The sequence below is a fragment of the Lissotriton vulgaris genome, chromosome 4_1, assembly GCF_964263255.1.
Source record: "Lissotriton vulgaris chromosome 4_1, aLisVul1.2, whole genome shotgun sequence".
NCBI lineage: Eukaryota > Metazoa > Chordata > Amphibia > Caudata > Salamandridae > Lissotriton > Lissotriton vulgaris.
In genome coordinates, this window is record NC_141691.1 from 221126638 (window position 1) to 221152217 (window position 25580).

Below are 25580 nucleotides of genomic sequence, written 5' to 3' on the forward strand. Positions count from 1 at the left end.
AGAGGCCTTAAACATCGTGAAGGAACTCTCCAACCCCTGCTCCAACACAGTCATCCCACCTTTGCAAGACCTGTGCGACCTTCCTTCACAAGATCGCAGACCTCCACGACAGTGGTTGTAGGGGCGGTTGTGGCTTTGTAGGGGAGACCTCCGCACCCACGACCACCATCCGCACCAACAGCCTGCTCTTCTGGACCAAGATCATGGAAACCATCCACTCCGGATCAGTCGGACCCATGCCCACACCACATCTTCAACAAAGCCAGCACTGCCATCGCGCCCCTGCCATCGCGCCCCATCTCCTTCGACCGCAACTTTCCCGGAGAGCTGGAAGCACGCCAAGATCAACGCCTTACTCAAGAAACCCAAGGTGGATCCCAAAGACCTTGAGCACTTCCAGCCCATCTCCCTGCTACTGTTCCCGGCGAAGGTCCTTTAAGACAGTCAACAAACTGACCCGCTGCCTCGAGGAGAACAGCATCCTGGACCCGTCCGATCAGTGGTCTGCAGCAACCACAGTACTGAGACTGCTCATCGCTGCCACCGATGATATCGGAACCCTGGTAGACAACGGAGAAACCGCGGTACTCATCCTCCTGGACCTGTCAGCCGCCTTCGACACGGTCTGCCACCGCACACTACGAACACGTCGCCGGGCTCCAAGAGAATGCCCTGGACTGGACCACCTCCTTCCTCTTCGTCAAAACAGTGTCATCTGCGGCGTACCCCAGGACTCATCCCTCAGCCCAATGCTGTTCAAAATCTACATGGCACTGCTCGCCCATGTCGCCCTACTGCACAACCTCAACATAATCTCCTACGCCTATGACGCCCAGCTGATACTCTCTCACTAAGGACCACCACACCGCCAAAACCAACCTCCACGAAGGAATGAAGGCCGTCGCCGAATGGATGAGGAGCAGCCGACTGAAGTTGAACAAGACTGAGGTCCTCCTCGAATCCACCCCTTCGGCCTGGAATGACTCCTGGTGGCCGACCGCACTGGGAACAGCTCCAACACCCACCAACCACGCACGCAACCTAGGGTTCATCCTCTACTCCATCTTCATGACTAAGCAGGTCAACGTCGTCTCTTCCTCCTGCTTCAACACCTTCCGCATGCTCTGCAGGATCTAAAAGTGGATCCCCACCGAAACTAGAAGAACGGTCACCCAGGCCCTCATCTGCAGCCGGTTGGAATACAGAAACTCCCTCTACGCAGGAGCCTGGCCAAACTCCTGAAACTGCTTCGACACATCCAGAACGCCTCTGCATGCCTGATCCTCCACATCCCTCGCCGCTGCCCCATCACACCCCATCTGAGACCTGCACTGGCTCCCTGTCAAGAGGATAACCTTCAAGCTCCTCACCCAAGCACACAATACACTCCATAACACCGGACCAGCATACCTCAACAGCTTCTACACCCGCCACCTCCGCTCTGCCAACCTCCCCCCTCACCACAGTGTCGTCCCCCCCCACCCCCCGCATCCGAAGAGCGACCTCCGGTGGCAGATCGTTTGCCCACCTCTCTGCCAAGACCTGGAACACCCTCCCCATCCACCTACGGCAGACCCAAGACCTTCTGACCTTCAGAAGACTCCTCAAGACCTGGCTTTTCGAGCAGTAGCATTCCCCACCCCACGCCTTGAACCTCACTGGTAAGTAATTCGCTTTACAAATGCTATGGTTGATTGATTGATCCTCTGGTTCTTCATGGTTGAATTCTCACAACCGTAGTTTCTAATCCTTGTGGGAAGGTTGAATAGTTTTTTCTGGGGTTCAGTTTGTGTCAGTGGTTCTGTTGGAATTTCAAAGCTTCACAGTGAAGTGTAACAGATTCTGAAGCTTGGCTTTAACTAGTTGAAGATCATGCTTAAGAACAAGCTTATCTTCAATGAGGGAGGGGTCTAAAGTATGTTTGGATGAATGGTCTAGGGGTTGCTAGTAAGTGTGACCCCCTTAGAGGAAGGTGTGGTCAGCAGGGTAGTTTGCTTGTTGAGGAAGGAAGTAGTTGGGGAGGTGACTGGAAGATGCATGCTAGCATGTGGTGTACTTGAGATGGCAAATGGAAGAGTGGTAGGAAGAAGTTTCAAACTTGCTTCATTGTCTGGCCACTTGTGTGTCCGTTGCAACCGGTGGGGTGGGTATCAGTGGACGAGTAGGGGGCCCATTGGGGCACAGGTGTTGAAGGGTAATTAGTAGACCTGCCTTTCTCCAGATTGTTATTAATAACTTTAGAGCAGTGAACATTGTGTCCAAAACTATTGCGAGCTGAGGCTGAAAGAGTCCCATAAGTTGTTTCTTGGAGAGGTGCAAGAGTCCTTTATTTGTAATTAAAGGCCTAAGTTCATATGTCCCGATTCTATTGATGGAGCAAGGAGACAGGTCATGCAGAGGCTGAGGTGGTGAGGTCTAGATGAAGCAAGAAAATCAGCCGCGAAGTGGGAGGGGAGGCTTTATTTTCGTGAGGTAGAAGGGACACTGTTGGACAAAATATTTTTAATTCTCAAAGATTTCATCAAACCGTTCTAAATTTTGGTCCAATGCTTTTATAAGTACCTTCTCATTGTTGCAAATAGAGATGGCAGGTTCGACCTTTAAGTCTGAGGGTATAGTAGCGCTCTGAAAACCTTTAATTGTTTTCTTCATGGTCCTAGTCCAGAGCATAGAAGTTGACTCCTCTCCATTTAAGCTCTTTTATTGGTGAATATCAGGACATTAACCACCACTTCTTTTGCAGTACAAAAGTAGGCATCAGAGATGAGCTTTTCAGGGTACTGTGAATGCATTCTTACCCACCAGTGACAGCAGATTGTCATTGGGGCTAATGTTGGTTAGATCCATAGTGATTATAGGAACAAGGTTGTCAGGTGAGTAGAGTTCTATAGTGGTTAGTAGATCTTCAAAAGAGCTTTACAAGATGACCGCCCTATTTGATTTGAGCCATGGTGGTTATTGGAACAACCGTGAGTGGAGTTCTGTAGTAGATAATGGCTCTTCTCAGGACCATTACAAGATGGCTGCCCAATTTGGGATGTTAGTTGTTGCTTGTAGGCCGGCTTAGTATATGGTTTTTACTTGTGTAAGTAGATCACCCTGAACTAATCCAGACTACCATTATGGTGTTTTTAGTGGTCATAGACACCCTTAGAAAGCTCTCTGTGGCAGCTGTAGAGACTAGCCTTTAGGCTTGGTCCAGAAGGCTTCTGCTTATAAAAGCTACTGGTTGGTCCTGGCCTTCTGCATTAAGTTGTGACAAAACCGCTCCCACTCCTATCTCAGAAGAATCTGTCTGGGCAATGAAGGTTTTGGAGTAATCCGGATTTCAGACTGGGAGAAGTACACACCGCTTTCAAAACGCATTTGATGACCTGAAGCAGACCAACTGTCCAATGAACTTTTCTAGGTTTTCTCTTGGAGGTGAGATCATTAATGGGAGTCACAATGGACCCATATCACTTAACAAACCTCCTGTAGTAATCATTCAGGTCCAAGAAAGCTCTGACCTGAGCCTGGATAGTGGGTGCTATCCAGTGGCTGAACATTTCCTCCACCTACCAGGTGACCAAAGTATACAACCTTTTCTGCTCTATCTGGCACTTGGTGGTTTTGATAATGAGGCCTACCTTCAGACCATTTGAGGTGGATCATGTGATCATCCCAGGTGGAGCTGAAGACAACAATAATATTGATATATGCTGCACTAAAGGCTTCCAGACCTGTTAAGAATTTTTTCACCTGCCCCTGAAATGTGTCAAATGCATTTTTCAGACCAAAGAGCATCACAATAAATTGATAATGTCCACTAGGGGTTGAAAATGCGGTTTTATGCTTGGCATCCTCAGCTAGTATGGTTTGCCAACAGTTAAGTCAAATGTACTCTATTTTGCTGAGCCCAAAGTATCTTTGAGCTCATCTGCCCTAGGAATAGGATGGGTTTCAGTCCTAGTAACTGCATAGATGCCTGTAGTCCACACAACTGCATGTCTCTTGCCACCCTTGGTGAGGTTTTGGTACAAGGACTACTGGAATAGCCCAAAGGCTATCTGAAGGCTCAATGTCTCACAATTCCAGCATATTTTGGACCTTTTCCTGGTGCAGTCTCTGACATGGTCAGGCTGTCTGTAAATTGTGTTCTTGACAGGCAGACGGTCATCTGTGTCCACGTTATGGGTACACCAGGTGGTTTGACTGGGTGTCAAAGAAAACATAAGATTGTACTGATTGTGGACCTGCCTGCAATCCGCTTGCTGCAGGTCGATGAGGCTGCCTGCCAAGAGTACTCCTTTAACTGAGCCATCAACAAGGTTCTGAGTGAGATCAGGGAGATGGTCACTCTCTTCCTCCTGTCCCTCATCAGTGGCCATGAGTAAGCTTGTCATCACGGTCTACAAAAGGTTTCAGGCAGTTCGCAGTTGAACTTCTAGGAGTACCTAGGCCCACCAAGTAGGTGACCTCCCTTTTCTTTTCAAGTATTGTGTTTGGGCCACTTAATTTGTCTTGGAGAGCTGCTGGGGCCACAGGCTCCAACACCCATACTTGCTGTCCTGGCTGATTAACAGTCAGTACAGCCTTTTGGTCATGCCAAGCTTCCTGATCCTCCTGGCTGGCCTCAAGGTTTTTATTTGCCATCTTCATATACTCAGCCATACATGAACACAGGCCAAGTACATAGTCCATAATATCCTTTTTAGGAGGTTTTAGAGGCTGCTCCCAACCCACCTTAACTAGACACAATAGCTGAATGTCCAAACAGAAGTTTAAATGGGCTTTTTCCAACCCCCTTCTGTGGAACCGCTCTGTAGGCAAAGAAGGAAGGGTAGTGAGACATCCCATTTTCCCCTAGCTCTTCTGGGAGTCTCATGATCATGCCCTTTAGGGTTTTTTTCCAACCTTTCAACAAGCCCATTGTACTCTGTGGATGGTAGGGTATGGTAAACTTGTAGTTTACTCCACTTTCTTTCCACATTGCAGTGACATAACTAGACATGAAGTTGGTACCTCTCTGTCAAGACCTCCTAAGGGAAGCCCACCCTGGACAAGTGGACAAGAGCCTGAGGGCCCTGGCTACTACCGGAGCTGTCGTGATTCTAAGGGGGAATAGCCTCTAGCTACCTAGTAGCATGGTCCACCACCACTAGGATATATCTGTTTCCAGATGCTGTTGGAGGGTTTAAGGGACCAACAATATAGATACATTTCCTCTCAAAAGAAACATCAACCACTGGGATACGAGTGAAGGGGGCCTTTGTAGAGCAACCTGACTTACCACTGGCTCAGCAAGTGATACAGAAGTGACAATCCTCCTTGGTATCTAAAGGCATATGGGGCCAGTGAAAATGAGGGACAAGCCAGTCCAAAGTCTTGGTTTGCCCAAGATGTCCTGCAAGGGGAATGTCATGTGCCAGGAAGAGGAGAAAACCTCAACTTCTGGGGTATTATCAACCTCGCTGTAGCACCAGTATGTGGGTCTCTACCTTCAGAAAACGTGACTTATGTGCACCTCGGGTCCTCTTCCCTAGGAAGCTGGGCAGCTGGATGCAGGGATGCCTTTTGAGGTCTGATTCGAATTTACCAGGCCCCTCTTGTGCAGAGTCTGCAGATGGCATTTGGGAGTCTTGGAGGGGGTCAACCCACGGTGGACTCTGATGCACTGGGGGACCTCAATGTGATCGGTGGGCCACTTGGGCTCAGGCTGAATGCAACGGGTGCAGTGGTTCCAAGCGTGGGGTTTCTTTGTCTTAAGCAGCTTAGTCTTTTTGTGGAGACTCTTTTTAACAGAGCTGCTGTTCATCCAGTCTTTATTGACGACATTCAGCATTCTTAGGGGCTCTGGAAGTCTCTGGATGTAGGACATGGGGACTTTTGACACAGGATCTCTGGGAACGGCAGATGGGCCAGTTCAGTTATTCTCTGCAGTCTCCTCTGCTGTGCATTTTTTCCCGTCCTTCGTAGGTTGCGGAAATCTGCCTTCTGGGTTCAGGACTGCCCACTGAATCCTGTATTTACAGGGCGTTTTAGGGGTCTCTGGTTAGTATCCAATGGGCTAGTCCCCTTAAGGTCGGTACACCCTTTGTTTGATCAACCCACGTGGGGGAGTGAGTGCAATCCCTAATCCTGATTGGAGAGTGCCGGACCATTATTATTATTATTATTATTATTATTATTATTATTATTATTAAATGGGTTTTATTAAGCGCAGACTACCCGGAGGCCTCGTAGCGCTGAGTATGACTGGGGGGCAAGTGAGGGCAGTGTGATTTAGGTGAAAAGGATAGTTTTTAATTCCTTCCGGAACTTTAGGAGGTTAGGTTCGCTGCGCAGGGAGGCCGGCAGGGAGTTCCATGCCTTGGCCGCATTCCAGGAAAAGGAACGGCCCCCCCATCTGGCACGCTTGACTTTGTTCTCAGTGGCCAGAAAGGCTGTACTGGAGCGCAGCGACCTGCGAGGGAGATATGGAGTAGCCAGCGAGCAGATCATTGCTGGTGCTTCCTTCCACATGGCATTATGCATAAAGCACAATTATTTAAACAGTATTCTGGCCTTAATGGGCAGCCAGTGGAGTCTTTTTAGGGCAGCAGTCCCTGAGTCCCGCCTGTTGAGGCCCAGCAGGAGGCGGGCTGCTGCGTTTTGCGTGACCTGGAGCTTCTTCGTTGTAGTGGCCGGAGCCCCTAGGTACAGTGCATTCCCATAGTCCAAACGGGACAGAATGATGGCTTGCACCATGATCCTGCGGGCTTGTGGGGGGAGAAGTGGTAATACTTTCCTGAGCATACGCTTCAAGCCGAAGCAGGTGGCAGATATGATGGTTGCTTGGTGATTAAAATTAAGATTAGCATCAAGCCAGATGCCCAGGCTCTTTATTTGGGGTTTGGACTGAGGCTGGGTGCCCATGCATGGGGGCCAGTCAGGCAATGGGCAGAGGATGTTTGGGTTCCCAAGAATCATGAGCTCCATTTTATCGCCATTGAGTCTTAGTTGGGAGGTGGCCATCCATTTATTGACTGCTACTAAACACTTACTGAGATTAGGCGGGGAGGTGTTAGTTTGGTTCAGGGAGACGATCAATTGAGTATCGTCAGCATATGTGACTAACTCCAAGCCAAATGAGTGGACAATGTCTGCCAAGGGGAGCATATATGTTTAAAAGGGTGGGGCTCAAGGACGAGCCCTGAGGCACACCCTGAGCGAGAGGCCAGGTTCTGGAGTGAGTAGTGCCCTCAACTACTCTAAATGAGCGGTTTTCTAGGAAAGATTGTAGCCATCGGATGGCTGTTCCTGACACTCCTATTTGGTTAAGGCGGTGAATAAGGATGGTGGTGTTTACGGTATCGAAGGCGGCACTAAGATCAAGCAAAATGATTGCTGTAGTGCTGCCTAAGTCCATCTGTTTCCTGGCTAACTCGGTCACTGTCAGAAGGGCCTCTTCCGTTCCCAACCTGGGGCGGAAACCTGCTTCAGAGTCGTGGAGTATACTATTTGATTGCAAATACTGTGTGAGAGATGTGTTGACATGTCTTTCGAGCAGTTTACTGACCCAGGGGAGCAGGGATATATGGCGATAATTGGCCATGTTGTCTGGGTCTAAAGTGGGTTTTTTCAGAAGAGCTCGTACTTGCGCTTTTTTCCAGGCCGTGGGAACTATGCCAGTAGTGATGGAATTGTTAAGGATATTGAGAATAACTGGTAGTATTGGGTCTAATCTTTTTAAATGACATGGAGGTGCGGGATCACTTGGGGATCCAGATTTAACTTTTTTCATAGTGTGATCCAGAGCGTCAGATCCTACTAAGGGGAACTCTGCTAATTTATGGGGTGTGATGCAGGATGGCGTAGCTCCTTCCAGGTCAGCTAGATTTGGTGCGGCAAAGGCCGACGAGATTGTTTGTATTTTTTTGTAGAAGTATTCCGCCTGATTGTTGCATCGAAATTGTGCTTTACTGGGATCTGGGGGGGTGGACGGGGTGTCGATTAGAGATTTAGCAATTTGGAATATTTCTCTGGGACAATTGTGGGCGTTGTTGATTTTTGTCTTCAAAGAAACGGGCCTTGGTTGAGTTGATCTCGGTTTTGTACTCTTTTTTTATAGCATCATGGTGGTTTACTTTATCTGCGTTGCTGCGAGATTCCCTCCAGGTTCTTTCTAGCTTCCTACAATGTCTTTTAATTTCTTTAAGTTTGGGAGTGTACCATGGTGATTCCTTGGATTTAGTCTTTTCTTTTAGGGTTGTTTGCGGTAACACAGTCAAGGGCCTTGGATATCCAAAGGGAGTAGTTGTCATACAATAAAGTTGGGTCGTCCTTTGTTTGTGGGATGGTGGCGAGCAAAGCATCTGTCCACCTGTCGACAGAGTTTAGTCCATTCTCTCCCCTGGAGCGATGTACGTGGGGGTGGCGGGGCGGAGGCGTTGTGTTGCCACCGTAGGGGGACCAAGTGGTGGTCAGACCATGTGAGGGCCATAGGGGTCCCTAATAGCAGTCTGTGGTCGTTGCTAAACACTCCGTCCAGAAGATGGCCTTTCTCGTGAGTGGGTTCAAAGCCCTTCTGAATGAGTTGGATAGCTTCCAGATTATCTAGCAAGGCTTTGGTTGAGGGGTCATCTGGGTTATCTAGGTGGATGTGAACGTCACCTAATATGGTTAAGTGTGAGCTAGTGACAGCTAGTTCAGCGACTTTGAGTTGTAAGGAGTCGAGGAATTCTCCCATTTGGTTTGGGGGGGGCGATAAATAAGTATACCTGAAAAGGTCGCCGTGGGTGATGGATCAAGGGCGAACTGCATACTTTCGCAGTTTGATATAGAGCCTGCATTAGTCCTACATTGGTATTGATTTTTATAAAGGATACCTATTCCTCCTCCTCTGCCCTCCGGCCTGTCGACTCTTTGGAGTAGATATCCCTGTTGCAGGAGGGAGGTAATATCGGGGTCTGATGCCTCTTTGAGCCATGTCTCAGTGAGAAAAATGGCATCGGGGCTAATGTCCTCTAAAAGAAGCGACATTTGAACCGCGTGTTTTGTAAGCGAGCGGCAGTTTAACAGAAACATTTGGTATGTTTTGGCAGGTTGTGAGTGCTTTGCCTGACACGTAGGGCGGTATCTGCAGTGGGTACATGCGCTGATTGAGTTGCCGAGTACAATGGAGTGTAGGCAGCTGTCGGGGGTAGGCGGCATGAGTTTGATCAGGGTTTGGGAGTCATACGTGATTGTGGTGGCATGGTTTGGGGTTGGTTGGACAGAGGGTGTGGCCCCTAGCCCCGGTCGGCCGCGGACGGGCGCAGACGGGCAGGACTTTGGCACGAAGTCGGCGCTCCCGCTGCGCTCGTCCGCTGCGCTTCCTCCACAGTGCCATTTATACAAGGGGGAGGATACACTGTACCGCTAACCTGCCTGTTCAGCAGCAGGTCAGGGCGGAAGTGAGGTTTCCGAGTTGGGTGCCGGAAATGGTGTTGCTGTGGGCCCGCCGCTCTAACGGCACAAGCCGCGGCGGGACGAAGCCCAGTACAGGGTAAGTGAATTACAATTTCAATTAAACGTTGCACCGAGAGGCGGTGTTTGTGCAAATGGCAAATTTTCAAAAGTTCTCATCAATTCTAAAATCACAAGCGTTGCGCCGAGGGGCGATTGGTTTTGAGCTACACAGGTTAAATAAGCAGTTTTAAAATTGGCATTTACAATTTCTGATTGCCTGCGTGGAGCCTACACGGCCTTCTCTTGCCGCCAGTCAGCCTCTACAAGATGGTAGGGCACTGAAGAGTGGGCTTCACCACCTCCCCCACCTGAGGGGTGGGAATGAACTTAGACACTGTAGGGGTAAAGTGCCAATGCAACTGTAACCTCACCAGTGGTATAGTGCTCCCAGCTAGGGGAGGAGTCTACCCTATGGGTTGCAGGCATGGCATACAGGTATTTGTGCCATGTTGAATATTCAATTTTACTTTTCAGGCCTTTGTGTTTGAGATCGATCGTGCCTCATCTTAGTTTCTTTCAAGTGGACTGAGCACCAAACAAGGTGCCCATCTACAAGATCCTGTCGCTAGTTGTAATGACATGATTGAGAGGGATGTTGGAGGCTTTAAAATGCATGAGAATTAGCGGGTCCCAGGAGCTCCTGTTAAGTGCAGCTGCTGCGCCCATCTTATGAGCCATGCCAGACAGGTGCTTTTCATTGCTACCGCACGAAGTTCTGAAAGAATAAATTGCCCCGGATTTGACTAGGATAGTGTCGTCCAGAATTCCGAAGCACAAACTTTTGCCCTGTGATCAGACTACCACTTTAAAAGTATCATATCTTAGTCACAGGGCAGGGTTCTCATCCAAATTCCCACAACGTACTCCTCTTTTCATTGTGACTGAGTGGTGACCATTCTGTTTGATTAGCCACCTCAGCTGGTGGATTCATCCTCTCCATCAAATGCCCTTCTTCGAAATCCATGTCTATGCTTGTTGTGTAGCATTTTAGAAACGGTGTAATTTACCGATTCATGCCCTTATATAGGTATAATTCACATTGTCCTTATATAGGCATAGAAATCATACCCATATTTAGACATAACCCATCCAGTCCAAATGCAGGCATGGCTACTTCCACAAGTTACAAAAAGCCACAACGATTTCTTGGAAAACTCTACTTCAGCAGTCGGGGACATCCCCTTGCTTGAATATTGATTTGTCTGAAAAATCATGGAGTTTTCAAAGAACTACCATTCCCTTGGGGTTCTTGGACGTTATGTCCGACTTTACGTCAAACTAGGCACCTTCAAGGTATAAATATGCCTACACTTGCCCTAGCAAACACAGTGGTTCGGAGCAGCTCGACTATCTACTTGCCCGACGCAGCTCGCACCAGCAAGTGCCGAAGGAAGCCGACCCTCCAGCTGACGCACTGATAGAGAGGTTGCCTTTCTCTCGCTGAGAATCCAGCTCCAGTGTTTCCAAGCTCCACTTGCGGGGTGTTGGAAATCTAGTACCGAGACAGATACCAGACCTCCGACATTCTGAAACCAAAGTACGGAGCTGATTAGACCCTAAGAGAAATCTTGGTTAGATTCTTGGCGAAGAAAATCTAAACCTATGCTACACCTCACTTACTACTTCCCTTATTAGACTTAGGTTTGGTACATTGGGGTAGGCGTATTTTAGAAGCACCAGTTGAGTACTTTTAGCCTTTGTTATTTAGGTAATGTATTTATCTATGGTCTAGGAACCATACAATGCTTTTACAGTATTTCGAAATACTCTTCTTACTGTACGCATTATACTTTACAACCAGTATTACGATTGTAGCAGTTCACTTTACTTGCATGAGAAAGAAGCCTTTTCAATAAACCTTTTATTGAAAACGCCTGTCTCTATTTCTCTGCACCTCTAATGAAACTAAGCATGCACGATTGACTGAGTAAAATATCTATTGTTTCCACTACTCTGAAGATACGTTTATTCTTGGTGAAATAAAGTTGTCATGTTTATGCGGTTGTCGGAAACTAATCCCTTGTTTATTCAAGAGTTTCTAGTGACCTCTGAGCTAGCTGGCACTAACAATTAAGTAATATATGCGATAGAGACCTAGTCGACCTAAGTCCTATGTAAAATCTATAGGACATATTATTCAAATGCGCAGAGCCTATTGGGAATATAGGAACTACACTACATGCTGGTTATTGGAACAAGTTCATAACCAGGTGTGGGGCCCTGGACACTGACCCGCTGCATACGAAGCTGTCAGGTGTTTTGTTCAGTCTTTAAGTCAACAAGGCTTTGCAGTAGGCATTGTGAAAGGCAATTTATTTGTCCTTTCAGCCTCTCTGCATTTGCTGGGGATGAGCTCCACCCCAAACAATTTGTCCTGCCCAATGGCCTTGGACACAGAACAAGGTTTGCGCAGACCTAGAAGAGTTCTTGCCCTTCCTCATGTGTACAACATTGAGTCTGTGCATAGTTGCTTGCTGCCTCTTTTGTCTCCGAAATCTGTCTTCGTCACTGTCCTTCTGTCAGCTTGTTGCATGAGTGAGTTGCGGGCCCTTTTAGTGCAAGTACCGTACACCACTTTCTCGAATTGGTGTGGAGTACATGAGTGATCTTTTTGCCAAAGGTTGTTGTGACTCTTTTCCATGTCGAACAATTAAGTGTTTTCTTCATAATAGGGTCACATGTGAGCCCTATTTCAACTCAATAGTTTTTCCACTCACTATAAACAGGATTGGATCATGATTTGTCCTCAAATGGATTTTAGTATTCTGCCTTTTACTAGATCACCATTTGAGACTTCCTTCTTCAGGAAGATTGGCATAATACATTCAAGCTACCATTTCATATGTTGCAAAATGACTGCTGTGATTACAGGGATTTTGTGGGACTTTGCCCTTCCACTAGTCTTACTTCTAATGCGAGTATTTATGAGATCCCCATGTCCACCGGGGATTGACGTTTCTTATACGTTGAACGCTTGGCGGAGGCGGCAGTGCTTTAATAGAGGTAATAGATCTCGACCCTTATGTGTGCTCCCTGTGGGCTTTGGGACTTGGCGTTCTTTAGCAGCCTTACACTTTGCTTTTACTTATATTCACTCACTGCGAGTTTTGGAACCTGGCACGTTGTACTACTGTTTCGTTATGTTACTGTAACTTGTAAAGCGCTACAGCTGCCCCAGCAAAGGGGCGCCCAGCGCTAAGACCAACAAAAAGACTGGCATAAGCAGATGGGGCGGACTCCAACTATTGTGCAGGGAAAAGCAGCGTCTTAATAGCCTTCCTGAATTCTAAATGGTTACTAAGGCCACGAATATGCGCCAGGAGTGAGTTCCAAAGGATGGCTGCTCTACTACAAAAAGCGTGCACAAGCCCGAAATCTTCGTGTCTGGGGAATCGCCACCAAGTGCTGACCCTGTGAGCGGAGATATCGTGAGGGAACATATGGCAAGAGGAGAATGGCTAACAGAGTGGGTGGTCAGTTTCAAAGCCTTAAAAGCGATACATAGGGCTTTGAATTAAATACGCCTGGCTATAGGCCACCAATTAAGGTGGCGAATGACCTTGGACACAGAACAAGGTTTGCGCAGACCTAAAAGTTCTTGCTGCCGCGTTCTGTGCGATTTGTAGCCTTCGAATCTCTGCCTTGTTGGATCCCAGATAAAGAGAACCGGCATAATCAAGTCCGAATAAAGATATTTTGACTGACTGACTGAAGTCTGGACAGTAACGACGCCTGAATAATGACCTGGCGTTTGGGTGCATCGAAGAAGTCTAAGCCACCGTAGGAGTCCAAAACCGGTCCCTGCCATCTTTTTTTGTTCAGACTCTATAGTTGAGATGAGTCCAGCCACACCCCTAGATTTTTCACTGTCTGCTTGGGAGAGTGGGCCCTGCCCAGGCTATCTGGCCACCAGAGTTCACACCACTGACCACTGACCATGGTCCTTTCCCACTAACAATACCTCCGATTTGTTAGAATTCAGTTGGAGACAGTTGGCGGTCATCCACCCGGCCACTGCCGCAAGGTCGCCCTGAAACTTAAGGGCGTCCCTCTCGTTGCTCGAGAGTGCCACCACCAACTGTGTATTGTCAGAGTAGGAGACCATCGTCGGACCCCTGCTAATGGTTACTGCAGCCAGCGGTTGGACATAGATATTAAATAGCAAGGGGAGGAACCCTATGGCACCCTGTTGTACTTGGAAATGCTTGTTCTAGGTTCTATACAGAACCTTTGTGTTGCCATAGTATTGGTATGTGGGGAGTTCCGAGACACAACACACCCCTTGTTTAAGTGTTTGCCAGAAGCAATGGGGGGGGGCTGTTACCGAAAATGACCTCATTGAGGAATGAGGCACGCCACTCCAGGGCCCAGTCAGTAATTCCCACTTCCTCCAGGTGACTCCGCAGTATGTGATGAGACACACTGTCAAACGCGGCGCTCCGATCCAACAGGATCAGCACTGACGTTTGCCCAGCGTCCAATGCTGACCATAGATGTTCTTTCACAGCCAAGATGGAGGACTCCTTTCTGTGGCCAGGTCGAAAGCCATTCTGGGAGGGGTCCAGTATGTTGTTAAAGTTCAGGAAAACCGACAGGAGGGACTTCACATATGCCTCCGTAATCTTTGCCACCCAAGGGAGCAAAGAAATAATGTGGTGGTTCTGATTTGGCCGGATCAAGCACAGATTTTTTTTAAGTAAGTGAATTAGCTTGGCCTGTTTCCAAGCCCTAGGCACGGTGGCCCTGGCCAGAGACCAGTATATCACCGGACTCAGGGAGGGTAGGATTGTAGGCAGTACTTTCCTGAGATCTGGTTTAAGCGCGTTGGCAGGGGATCCTGACTTGATCCTGCTGCACAGTGCTAGCAGCTGATCGATTGGGATTGGTGGAAAGTTATCTAGAGTTAGCCTTTTGACAGCACCGTACTGCTGGTACGTTGCTGTGTGCAGCCGCAAAGGACCTATAGAAGTCATCTACTTTTTAACAAAAAAACTGTCCAGGTCCTCCCACTGCTCATTAGATTTAATAGTTGACCCAGCGATGGTCTGACTGGATTGCATGCTGGTAAGTATTGAAAAAGTGCTCCTAGATGGATTACCACTCTTTCGGATTTGAGTGCCAGATGTATGGTCTTGTAATACCTCTGTTCGAGGCATGTGGGCTGCTGAATTCATATCTGTGCATAGATCGCCGCCTAGTGTTGGGTCCGGATGATTGCACATTGTTGTCCTGGAAGAGTCTTCGAAGTATCATGAGATAAGTGGCTCCTCCCCTGGACTACAGTGCGCATGGGCATCGCCTCCATCCCCAGATTGTTTTTTCCGCCATTGGGTTCGGATGTGTGTCGGTTCCCTCTGTCGGAACCGATAGTTGTTAACTCTCTAACTCGAGACCAAAAGGTCTTTAGGCTTGGCGCCGGTATCGTTTGCGTTCGGGTTACTGTATTCTTCAGCTCCGAACTCTCGCTGCCCATCCGCGTGCTGTCGGCGCGGACGGGCCTACACGACGCTCCAGACATGGACCGGACTCCGTTTAAACGGTGCCCGGTGTGCAACGCGAAGTACTCGCACCTCGACGTGCACCCAGTGTACAACACTTGTCTGTCGCCGGACCACGACTAGGCCAGATGCATGGCCTGCTCGAAGTTCCGGTGCAAGAAGACCCTCAAGATTCGTCGGGCTGCGAGACTCCAGGCCAGACTGTCGGCGCCCCCGCCGGACGACATCTTCGAAGAAGACGTCGGAAGCGACGATGTCCATCAGGTTTCGGACTCAAGCCCTGCGTCCGAGGGGGAGGCCTACGACGCAGGAGACTAGGAGTTTGACGAAGCCGGCGACGAGGTAGGGGACGACGATACGGCCATTGCCACCGTGGGGGATAGCTCGGAGGAGGAGCATCCCCGGACTGACTCGGGGGTCGACCCCGTTCCTGCGGCACAGGTCGAGGGGATCGCCTTCGGGCCTTACCCAAGACCATGTTATTAGTCCAGCAGCCCCGCCTACGGGCCCGGCCACGGACATTTTGGAGGTGCCACTCACATTTCCAAAAACGAAAGTGTAGCCTTCGGGTTCAACGCCTCCGGTTTCTAAAGTGAAAGCGGTGCTGAAGGCTCTAGAGGCGTCAAAATCTAAGAAATCCAAAATGGCCGACATGGACAGTCCCGCCAAGATGGCCGACCCAAAGGCCTCTGGGTCGGTGCCGAAGACAAAATCGTCCGACGCGGCTGCGTCGGCGCCGAAGAAGGTCGCGGTCGATGACCCGAAGAAGGCTTTGAAGAAGCGTCAAGGCGATCCCAAAGCCCTGGCTTCCCCGGCTCCGGCCGTCTGAGCCAAGGACTGTTCCGCTTCGACTCCGAAGACGGTGCCTCTCGCGGACACCACTCCCAAGTCTATAAAGTCACAGAAGGCGGACACTCCCTCTCCAGCCCTTTCGAAGAAAGTCGAGGAGTCCCTGCAGCGGATTCGGAAGGTCGCGGACCATCCCGACCCTAAAGCTGGGGTGTCGAAGACCGCGCAGAAGCCATCGAAGGCACAAGCGCTTATCCGTTTCACTCTACCGCCGAAGTCGACGCCGAAGGCCTTCGCTTCGAAGCAGGTGGCTGGGGTGCCCTCGAAGGAGGTGTCGATGCCCAAAGCGTCTCCGGTGGTGGCTATGCCTCAGCTCCAGCCACTCGCGGAGGAAGAACGTCGTGAAGTCATCATCGACGCCAATACCGGGAAACTGTCCCTCCTCAAAAGGAAAATCACCACGGAGCCGGTGTTGGAACACTTTCGCATTCCTCTCAAGAACAAGAAGGACTCTGCGAGTACTTTAGCACCTTTGGCGCTGGCGTCTCAGTGACCTGCCGCGTTCCCCAACGCACTCCAACGCGGGGGATGGCGACGAGGAGGACGTCTAGTACAACTATCCGGCGTACTCGGATCCGGAGGAGGAACATGTACCTTGGTCTGCCGGAGGCGATTCTGACGACCCGCAGTCGGGTCAGGAACCGCAACTCTTTGCGGCGAAGACTTCGCCAACGGAGGACTCTGCTGCCTTCAACGCGTTGATCGAGAGAGCTGCGGCTAACCACGTTGTCGAGCTGCACTCCGATCCTGTGGATGTGGACTTTTTATTTGACACTTTCTCTGTGGCCGAGAAATCAATAAAAACTTTGCCAATGCTCAAGGGGGTGCTCAAGCACGCGCAGGAGGTCTTCAAGGAGCCCACTCGGGCACGTGTTGTCAACCCACGCATTGATAAAAAGTATAAGGCAGCGCCCTCGGATCCAACATATATCAAGGGACACTTGCCACTGGACTCTTTGGTCGTCTCCAACGCTCGCAAGAGGGCGAACTCACAGACAACTGGTGACGCTCCTCCCCCAGACAAAGTCAAAAATATTTGAGGCATCCGGGAAACTGATTGCTGCACAGGCAGCTAACATTTGGCGCATCTCAAACACGCAGGCCCTACTTGCACGCTACGATAGGGCTCATGATGACACCCTAGAAGCACTGCTACAGCACTTGCCTGACCAGTACAAGGAGGCAGGGGAAATGTTAATTCAAGAGGGAAAGCTCATCACAAACGCTTCAATCAAATGTGCGCTAGATGTAGCGGATACAGCCTCCAGGGCAATCAACACTAGTGTGTTGCTCAGAAGACATGCCTGGCTTAGGATTTCAGGGTTTAAACCTGATATACAAACGACCATCCTGAACCAGACGGTTAATCCTGACCATTTGTTTGGCCCTGAGGTTGATGCGACGCTTGAGAAAATGAAAAAAGATACAGACACTGCTAAGTCTATGGGGGCCCTTCAGTCTCAGCAGTTTCGGAGTGGCTCCTTTCGCCGCTCCAATACCAGGGGCACCTCAAGGGGTCAAGCATCGCAATCCACCCAGTACTACAAGGGCAATACCCAGACCTCGTACACCAACAAGGGTAGAGGTGGCTACAGAGGCAACAACATCAAAGGCAGGGGATGTGGAAACAGCTCCAGGTCCACCGCCTCCAACAAGCAGTGACGCCTTGTCACTGCCCCCCGACCACACAACACCGGTCGGGGGGAGACTCCAGCAGTTCCTGCCCGCGTGGAGATCCATCACCACGGACAGGTGGGTCAAGTCTCTTATCCAGTACGGTTACTGTCTGGAACTTACCTCCACTCCACCGAACATACCCCCAAGAAGCCGTCCTATGTCCGGCGAGCACTTGCTCTTGTTGCAGCAGGAAGTTCTGGTCATGCTGCAAAAAGGTGCAATCGAGCTCGTCCCACTGCAGGAAAGGGGTACAGGGGTTTACTCTCTGTACTTTCTAATCCCCAAAAAAGACGGTTCCCTGCGGCCCATCCTGGACCTCAGGCCCCTCAACTGGTACATTCTCTCCGAGCATTTTCATATGCTCACGTTGCAACAGGTGCTCCCTCTGCTTCAACAGAGGGACTTCCTGGCTGCGTTGGATCTGAAAGACGCATACTTTCATATCCCCCTGCATCCTTCACACAGGAAGTATCTCAGATTCACGATCCAAGACCAGCACTACCAGTTCAGGGTTCTGCCGTTCGGGGTCACCACAGCGCCAAGGGTCTTTACGAAGTGCCTGGCGACGGTGGCGGCGCATCTACGGCGCCAGAACGTCCACGTCTACCCTTACCTGGACGACTGGCTCATTCAGGCAAAGACAGAACAACAGTGCGCCGACCACGTGTCCCGCACCATTCATCTCCTGCACGATCTGGGATTCTCTCTGAACTACCCCAAATCCCATCTCCAGCCCGCCCATGTACGACAGTATCTGGGCGCGACGATAAACACTCTGGCAGCCACTGCGCAGCCAAATTCGGTGAGTCGCCAGTATCCAAACGCTGATCCAACGATTCAGACCTCAACACTCGCTTCCAGCAAAAGTGTTCATGCAGTTGATAGGCATGATGGCCTCCTGCATCTCCATTGTCCCGCACGCGAGACTACATATGCGTCCGCTTCAGGAGTGCCTGGCACGTCAGTGGACTCAGGCTCATGGGCAACTGACAGACCTAGTGTTGGTGAGCGGTCGGGCGTACAACTCTCTGCATTGGTGGAATCCACAAAACCTTTGCAAGGGCCGACCGTTCCAAGAGCCTGTGCCACAGATTACCCTGACGACGGACGCTTCTCTCCAGGGATGGGGAGCGCATGTACTCCACTACACAGTGCAGGGACTATGGACACTACAGCAGAGGAAGATACACATCAATGTGTTGGAACTGATGGCAATCTTCATGGCCTTAAAGGCGTTCAAAGTACATCTGTGCAACAAGGTCGTGTTGATCCGGACGGACATGACAGCCATGTACTACATTCAAAAGCAGGGAGGCACACACTCTCCGCAGCTGTCTCATCTGGCTCAGAGCATGTGGAAGTGGGCCATTCAGAGGAACATCTTCCTCATGGCAGAGCATCTCCCGGGCAAGGACAACCTGATGGCGGACCTGCTCAGCAGGCACAGTCATCAAATGCACGAGTGGGAGATACATCCATCGGTACTCCAACCGTACTTCCAAAGGTGGGGTCATCCAGAGATAGACCTGTTCGCCACAAAGGAGAACGCAAAATGCCCAAGCTTCGCCGCCAGGTTCCCACACCCGCAATCACAGGGCAATGCGATGTGGATGAACTGGTCAGGCAGATTTGCGTACGCTTTTCCCCCAGCACCTCTGATACCGCTGGTGGCACGCAAGCTCAGGCAGCACTCGATGACTCTCATCCTGGTTGCTTCAACGTGGGCTCGCCAACCATGGTACACCACGTTTCTGGAACTCTCCGTGGTACCGCATCAAAGGCTTCATCTCACTCCCAGCCTTCTGACGCAGAGCCATGGCGACATTCAGCACCCAGATCCGCAACTGCTCAACCTGGCGATCTGGCTCCTGAAGTCCTAGAGTTTGGCTACCTCGGTCTTCCTCCCGATTGCATGAACATAATTCGGGAGGCAAGAAAGCCCAGTACTAGAGCTTGTTATGCGGCTAAATGGAAGAGGTTCGTTATTTACTGTGTTAATCACAATATTGACCCGCTAGATGCTTCAATTCAAAACATCATTTGCTACCTGTTCCACCTGTATCAATGCAATTTGGCGTACTCTTCCATCCGCATTCACCTGTCTGCTATGGCAGCATACCTCCAGAACAGGCAACACCTGTCACTTTTTAAGGTCCCTGCTATCAAGGCTTTTCTAGAAAGACTCAAGAGTCATTCCGCCAAGGACCCCACCAGCCCCAGAATGGAACCTCAATGTGGTTCTTACAAGGCTGATGGGCCCTCCCTTTGAGCCACTGCACTCTTGTGAACTTCAATTTCTGACTTGGAAGGTTGCTTTCTTAGTAGCAATAACATCGCTACGGAGGGTTAGCGAGTTGCAGGCGCTCACCATCCAAGAACCTTTCTTCCAAGTGCATGCTAACAGGGTTGTGCTCCGCACTAACCCTAAATTCTTACCCAAGGTTGTGTCTCAATTCCATATGAACCAGACAATTGAGTTGCCGGTGTTTTTCCAAAACCCAGAGACGCTGGCGGAGCGGATGCTCCACACCCTTGACGTTAAGAGAGCCTTGATGTACTATGTGGACAGAACTAAAGATTTTCGCAAAACCAAGCAGCTTTTCGTTGCTTTTGCCTCACCACAAGGGAAACGCTATCTCCAAAGCTGGGATCGCTAGGTGGATTGTGAAATGCATCCAGATCTGTTACGCTAAAGCTAAACGCACTCTCACTATCCCACCAAGAGCCCACTCCACCAGGAAGTTGGGGGCATCTATGGCTTTCCTAGGTAACATTCCCTTAGAAGATATTTGTAGAGCAGCCACATGGTCTACCACACATACTTTCACTAAACATTACTGTGTAGACGTGCACTCCAAACAGCAGGCAGCTGTTGGTCAGGCTGTTCTCAAGACACTTTTTCAGACTGCTGCAGCTGGCACGGGCGACCGCCGCTAATGGAGGGACTGCTATGTATTCTATGCACAGATATGAATTCAGCAGCCCACATGCCTCGAACTGCAAATGCTACTTACCAGTATGCATCTGTTCTTGGCATGTAGGGCTGCTGACATTCATATCACCCACCCTCCTCCCCGGCGCCTGTAGCAGCTGCAGTGTTCATGTACATATATGCTCATAGCATGGTCATCACTCACACACTTCACTCCATCTCTCCCAATGGCTAAAAACAATCTGGGGATGGAGGCGATGCCCATGCGCACTGTAGTCCAGGGGAGGAGCCACCTATCTCATGATACTTCGAAGACTCTTCCAGGACAACAATGTGCAATCATCCAGACCCAACACTAGGCGGCGATCTATGCACAGATATGAATGTCAGCAGCCCTACATGCCAAGAACAGATGCATACTGGTAAGTAGCATTTGCATAATTGCTGCCTGATATCCTTTGCAGCAGGACTAATCTCTTCTCCATATCTGCTCCAGCCTCTTACATCCCTTGCGCATATCGGCAAGTTTGTTCTTGAACCATGGTCTCGTTTTTGTTTTATGATTTAACAGACCATTTTTTTAGGGATTAGGCTATCTAACGGTTGGCTTATCCTCTAGAAAACACCCTATGGGCCTTGTTGGGAGTCCTCTGGCAAACTCCGACAGGTGGCCGAGAGGCGGGCATCAAAATGCTCCTAGTTCAGTTTGTGCCAGGGGAGTTTGAGGGAGGTCGTCTGAACCTCCGGCTGAGCGGGGATTAGGCCATGGAGTGACATCGAGACCAAAAAGTTGTCCGTCCATACCATCGTAATGGGCACATGCACTGCAATCGAAGGTATATTGGTAAAAACTAGGTCCAGCAAATGCCCAGCTATGTGTTGGACTCGTGACCAGTTGCACCAGCTGGCAAGCTGCCATGTCAGCTACAATGTTCGCCATGTCAGTGTCCTAGAGATTGTCCAAATGAAGGTTTAAATCCCCTAGGACTGTGAAATTGGCGGTATTAACCGTCCATGTGCTGACTGTTTCCACAAGGGCTTCCCTAAAATCCAAGGATGGCCCAGGGGGCCAGTGTAATAGGAGCCCTGACATCGTGTAAGAATGGAAGTATGCATATTCGCAACCGGTTACCGCATGTTTTATGAAGATAGCGGGGTAGCAGCATTTAAAAAAACTGCTATGCCCCCACTTCTAGATGCCCTGTTAAGAGAGGATACTATAGCCTGCAGGAAGCGCAAGGCCTGGCTAAACTGTCATAACGTCAGAGAGCCATGTCTCTGTAAGAAAGAGGGCGTCCGGTAAGTCATACTCTAAAAGGTCCTGTACATCAGCGTGGTGTTTGGCTAATGAGCGACAGTTGAGACTGAGCATACTAATATGCTTCCTGGACCAGAGGTAGTGACGGTGTGGGGACAGAATGTATTGCCTCAAAGCCACACTGTAAACCACAGAATGGACCCTCCACACCGTTCCCACAAACCTGTCCAACTGCTCACCGCGTTCCTAAACTTCAATAAATTATTCAGCGTGCAAGTTAAACTCTCTCACAAAGGGCAGCATGTATGGCGGCACACTGGCTCAGACTGGCTTGCCTTTGGTGCGCCACTGGCACGCCCGCTGCGCATCAGCACCACAGCCCTTTTCAAGCTGCTATTCGAGAGATAGGGGGAGAGACTAGACGGTCACTCCCCCAAGATGTTCTCTTCCCCAAGATGGCCACCACGAAGAGCCACCAGAATTGAGGAAGATCGGAAAACAAGGTTGTGATGAACTCCCTCCACACAAACTGCATGAGCTGCATTGGAACTGGGAGGAAATGCGACTAAGGGTGAGCACTCTAATTTTAAAAGAGGTACATAACACTTCACAGAATTACAACTTCAAAATGAAAATATCACAATAGATAAAAACAAGTTTTTGGCGCATAGAATTACGCACCTTTTTCAGTGCTGTAACGAAGACCGCACTGGCTGTGTCATACAGCTTTTTTACTTTGCTTTCAGCCATTTACAACATGGCTAAAAAAATCGCAAAACCAACAAATCTCACATTAGCAATACCCATTGGCTTTGCCAATGCTTGTTCTTACTTGTACCAAAAAACCCATGTTCAGCTGGATAATTTGTCTACCCTCCGTGTTTTTATTTGGACGCGAGGTCTGGCGGTAAGGACACTTTGCCCATTTGGTTTGGAAACACTTTTATGCCTTTGGTATCTATTCTAACGGTGAGGAATCTGCATTTAGACCTATCCATCAGAAGAACAGGTTACCTTCAGTAACGATCTATAAAGTGAATAACTATAGATTCCTCCCACCTCCCCATTTTGTGAAGTTCCCTCTTTTTACACCTTAAAAGTTCCTGAGTTCGATCAGCGCACTGTCACCTACAATTGCTTTACGCTCCAAATAGCACAAAGGCAAAAATCAAACTTACGCTAGTGCTCATGGGTGGTGATTTTACGCGGCTCTGCTATTCACTTTCGGAGTTTGTTTCGAGCCTGTGCATAGCCGCATGATCCATCTATTGCCGTGCTGGAAAATTTCCTGGATCCAATCTGGTGCCTTGGGAGATTCAGTGGTGTGAGTATCCACCAGAAAGAGAATTAGTGAACGTAAGTAACTTGCTCTTTGCTCCTTTAACCAATATAATACTTTTTGTTTTTTGTAGTTAATTTGTTTGTCCAATTTGGCCACTGTATATCTTCCTAGTATATAAAAGCTTATTCTTTCAAATGGGAGGTCTCCGTTATTGTTTTTGTTCGATTGATGGAAGTATGAGCACTTAATCATGGAGCATTCTAATGGTCTGCACCTGTCAACTAGTGCCCAGGGACCAGAAGTAACCGAATTTGCCTGAATTTACCATGTCTCGTATCCTAAGCCATTAGAAGTCTTTACCTACATTAGCCCTAGTCTGAAATCATTTGGAGCCCTTCACACGCAAGGTTGACAGCTTTTTAAGTCTTTGAAACCTACTCCTTTTCTATATTTACCTAGCCTAAGTTTAGGCAGTATGATTCCCATTTCATGTTAAACCAAATAAACACTGAGATGATGCTATATATAGTTAGTCACAGGAGTCCTTTGAGTTAACCTACTTACTACATAATTGAGGATATAACCTTTCACTATCATTGCAGCCCTGACATTTACTAACTTGCTAGAGTTCCTCCAAAGTTTACCTTGTTGATTAATATAGGCCTAGATATAGGTGGTGACCAGATTTGTAGTCTTATTCTATGGTATTTATGGGGTTGGTTCATGAGCCCGAAGGTGCCAGGGACTTCTGGTAGCCTTTGTATATTTTAGTGTTAAGGGTAATGTTTATTTACCTATTCAAGTCCTTTTTCTGAAGTACTGACTGAGTATTTTATTAATGGACCTGTTTTGTTTCTGTGCATTGAGTGTTTAAGTCCCTCCACCTTTTATGGTAAGCCTATGCTGTTTGACCTAGACACAGAGAAAATGTGTCCCATTTGAATGGGAGTTGTTTGCTTTTTTGGTGAGGTGGGGATTGGTGGGGAAACGTTTCTCAGATGTAACCTAGTGCTGATTTTACTAATCCACTTTAAACTGATCTTTGATGCTTTGCTGTGACTTAAGATTGCTACAAGAAACACCTCCTCACTGTATCCCTTTTGGGAGATAAAGGCCAACATGGGACCATAAGGTGTTGGATCCAAGCCAGATTGTTAAGTGTACAGACCAATTAAACATGGAGTGTAGAAAATCTAGTGTAAATATGGCTCTTTCTAACTTCTATTAGATAGGCATATTCTCCTAGAAATGGGCTAAGCTGAAGGACCAGTGCCAAATAACTTTATTTTATTTTTCCAGGCCCAAAGATCCCCTTGGCATTTTGATGGTTCTTTGGCAGATAGTGTTATAATTCAATCCTTTTAGATGCTTTACACGTTGTTGAACCTTCTGTTAATGTTTAATTCTGTTCTGCCTTTATGCCGCATGACAAATGTGTGTAATTGCATTTGCTATGCCACCATTTTTTTTAGTCTCTTAAAAGCTCTCTAAACTATTGGCAAAATTGATTAATCCCCTTCCTGCTTCCATCACTCTAATGATTCTATTTCATGATTTGTTTGCTGTTTTAGCAGGAGTTTAACTCCAGTTCTTCGTGTAGTCTGTGTGTTGGATGAACTGCTGTACATGCCCTTTTTTCTGTTTTTAGATGCGCTCGCCGGTTAACATTAATCCCAATACAACAAGCAGCAGCGGACATTGTGATAACCACACTGCCACCATGGTTCTTAATGACAGCAACACTGGAGCTATTGAATTTGGCTTTGTTCTTGTAAGTATAATTATTAATATTGATGCAAAATTCCTCTTCAACTAGGCAAATTTAGTGGCAGTGTTTTGGTAGTCTCTTCAATGGAACATTCATCTCGACTTGCTGTGAAGACTATTTGAATATAAGTGTAAATGGGATGCAAAGCCTTAGCCTTATAAATGTTTTGACTTGGTCAAGTTTCTTGTTTTGGCAGAGTAAATCTACTTTTTTTTTTTATGGGCTGGAACGGGGTAAGTCGAGCACTATTTCACCTAAATAAGTCAGTTCGATGTGCATATCCTTTAAACAATAGAAACTTGTGGTCCACGTTTTTAGTTTCTTTATGGGGGATGTTCATAATACATGTTTGCTAGGGTTGAAAACATGCCCTATTATGAAAAGGGGATGAGCAACTTCTATTTTTTTTTTTGTTTCCCCCAGCAGAAGTTGGTCCTTCCTTTTTGCCACTTATTCTAAACTCAAATATCTGACATTCTATTTTTGAGCCAGACCAAAACCTTATGCCCAGTTCTTTAAAGCCTCTTGGTGTGTTCGGCAGTACTACTTCCAGATCTTTGAGCATAAAGAGTGCCTGTTTGGTTGAGAAACTGTCAGCCTGGCAGACACCCTTCAGGTTTGGGTCAGGCAGGCGCTATAAATGTGCTAAATGCAAAGACATCTGAACAGCCAACTCAAATTCCACGCACCCCAGAGGACCCTACGATCGCCCAGCTCTCCTACACTGTGGTCCCCCTCACCAGAAAGACCAGATCAAGGGGCCGCTTCCTCTCAAGAAACCTCAACCTGGCTCTCTGGGTGAGTAGTCGTGCTTAACAAACGCCTGATTGACACTTTGCTGGGCT

General features: G+C 48.5%; 1 protein-coding gene across 2 annotated transcripts in view; it reads left to right on the top strand.

Annotated features, from left to right (window-relative positions):
• Nucleotides 1-25580, top strand: part of LAMP2 (lysosome associated membrane protein 2) — a 434546-nt gene that overhangs the window by 145285 nt on the left and 263681 nt on the right. For both annotated transcript variants that reach the window (XM_086918517.1, XM_086918518.1), the window contains exon 6: nucleotides 24616-24738. In XM_086918517.1, the coding sequence (XP_086774643.1) occupies nucleotides 24616-24738 (123 nt within the window). The remainder of the gene's footprint in view (nucleotides 1-24615; nucleotides 24739-25580) is intronic.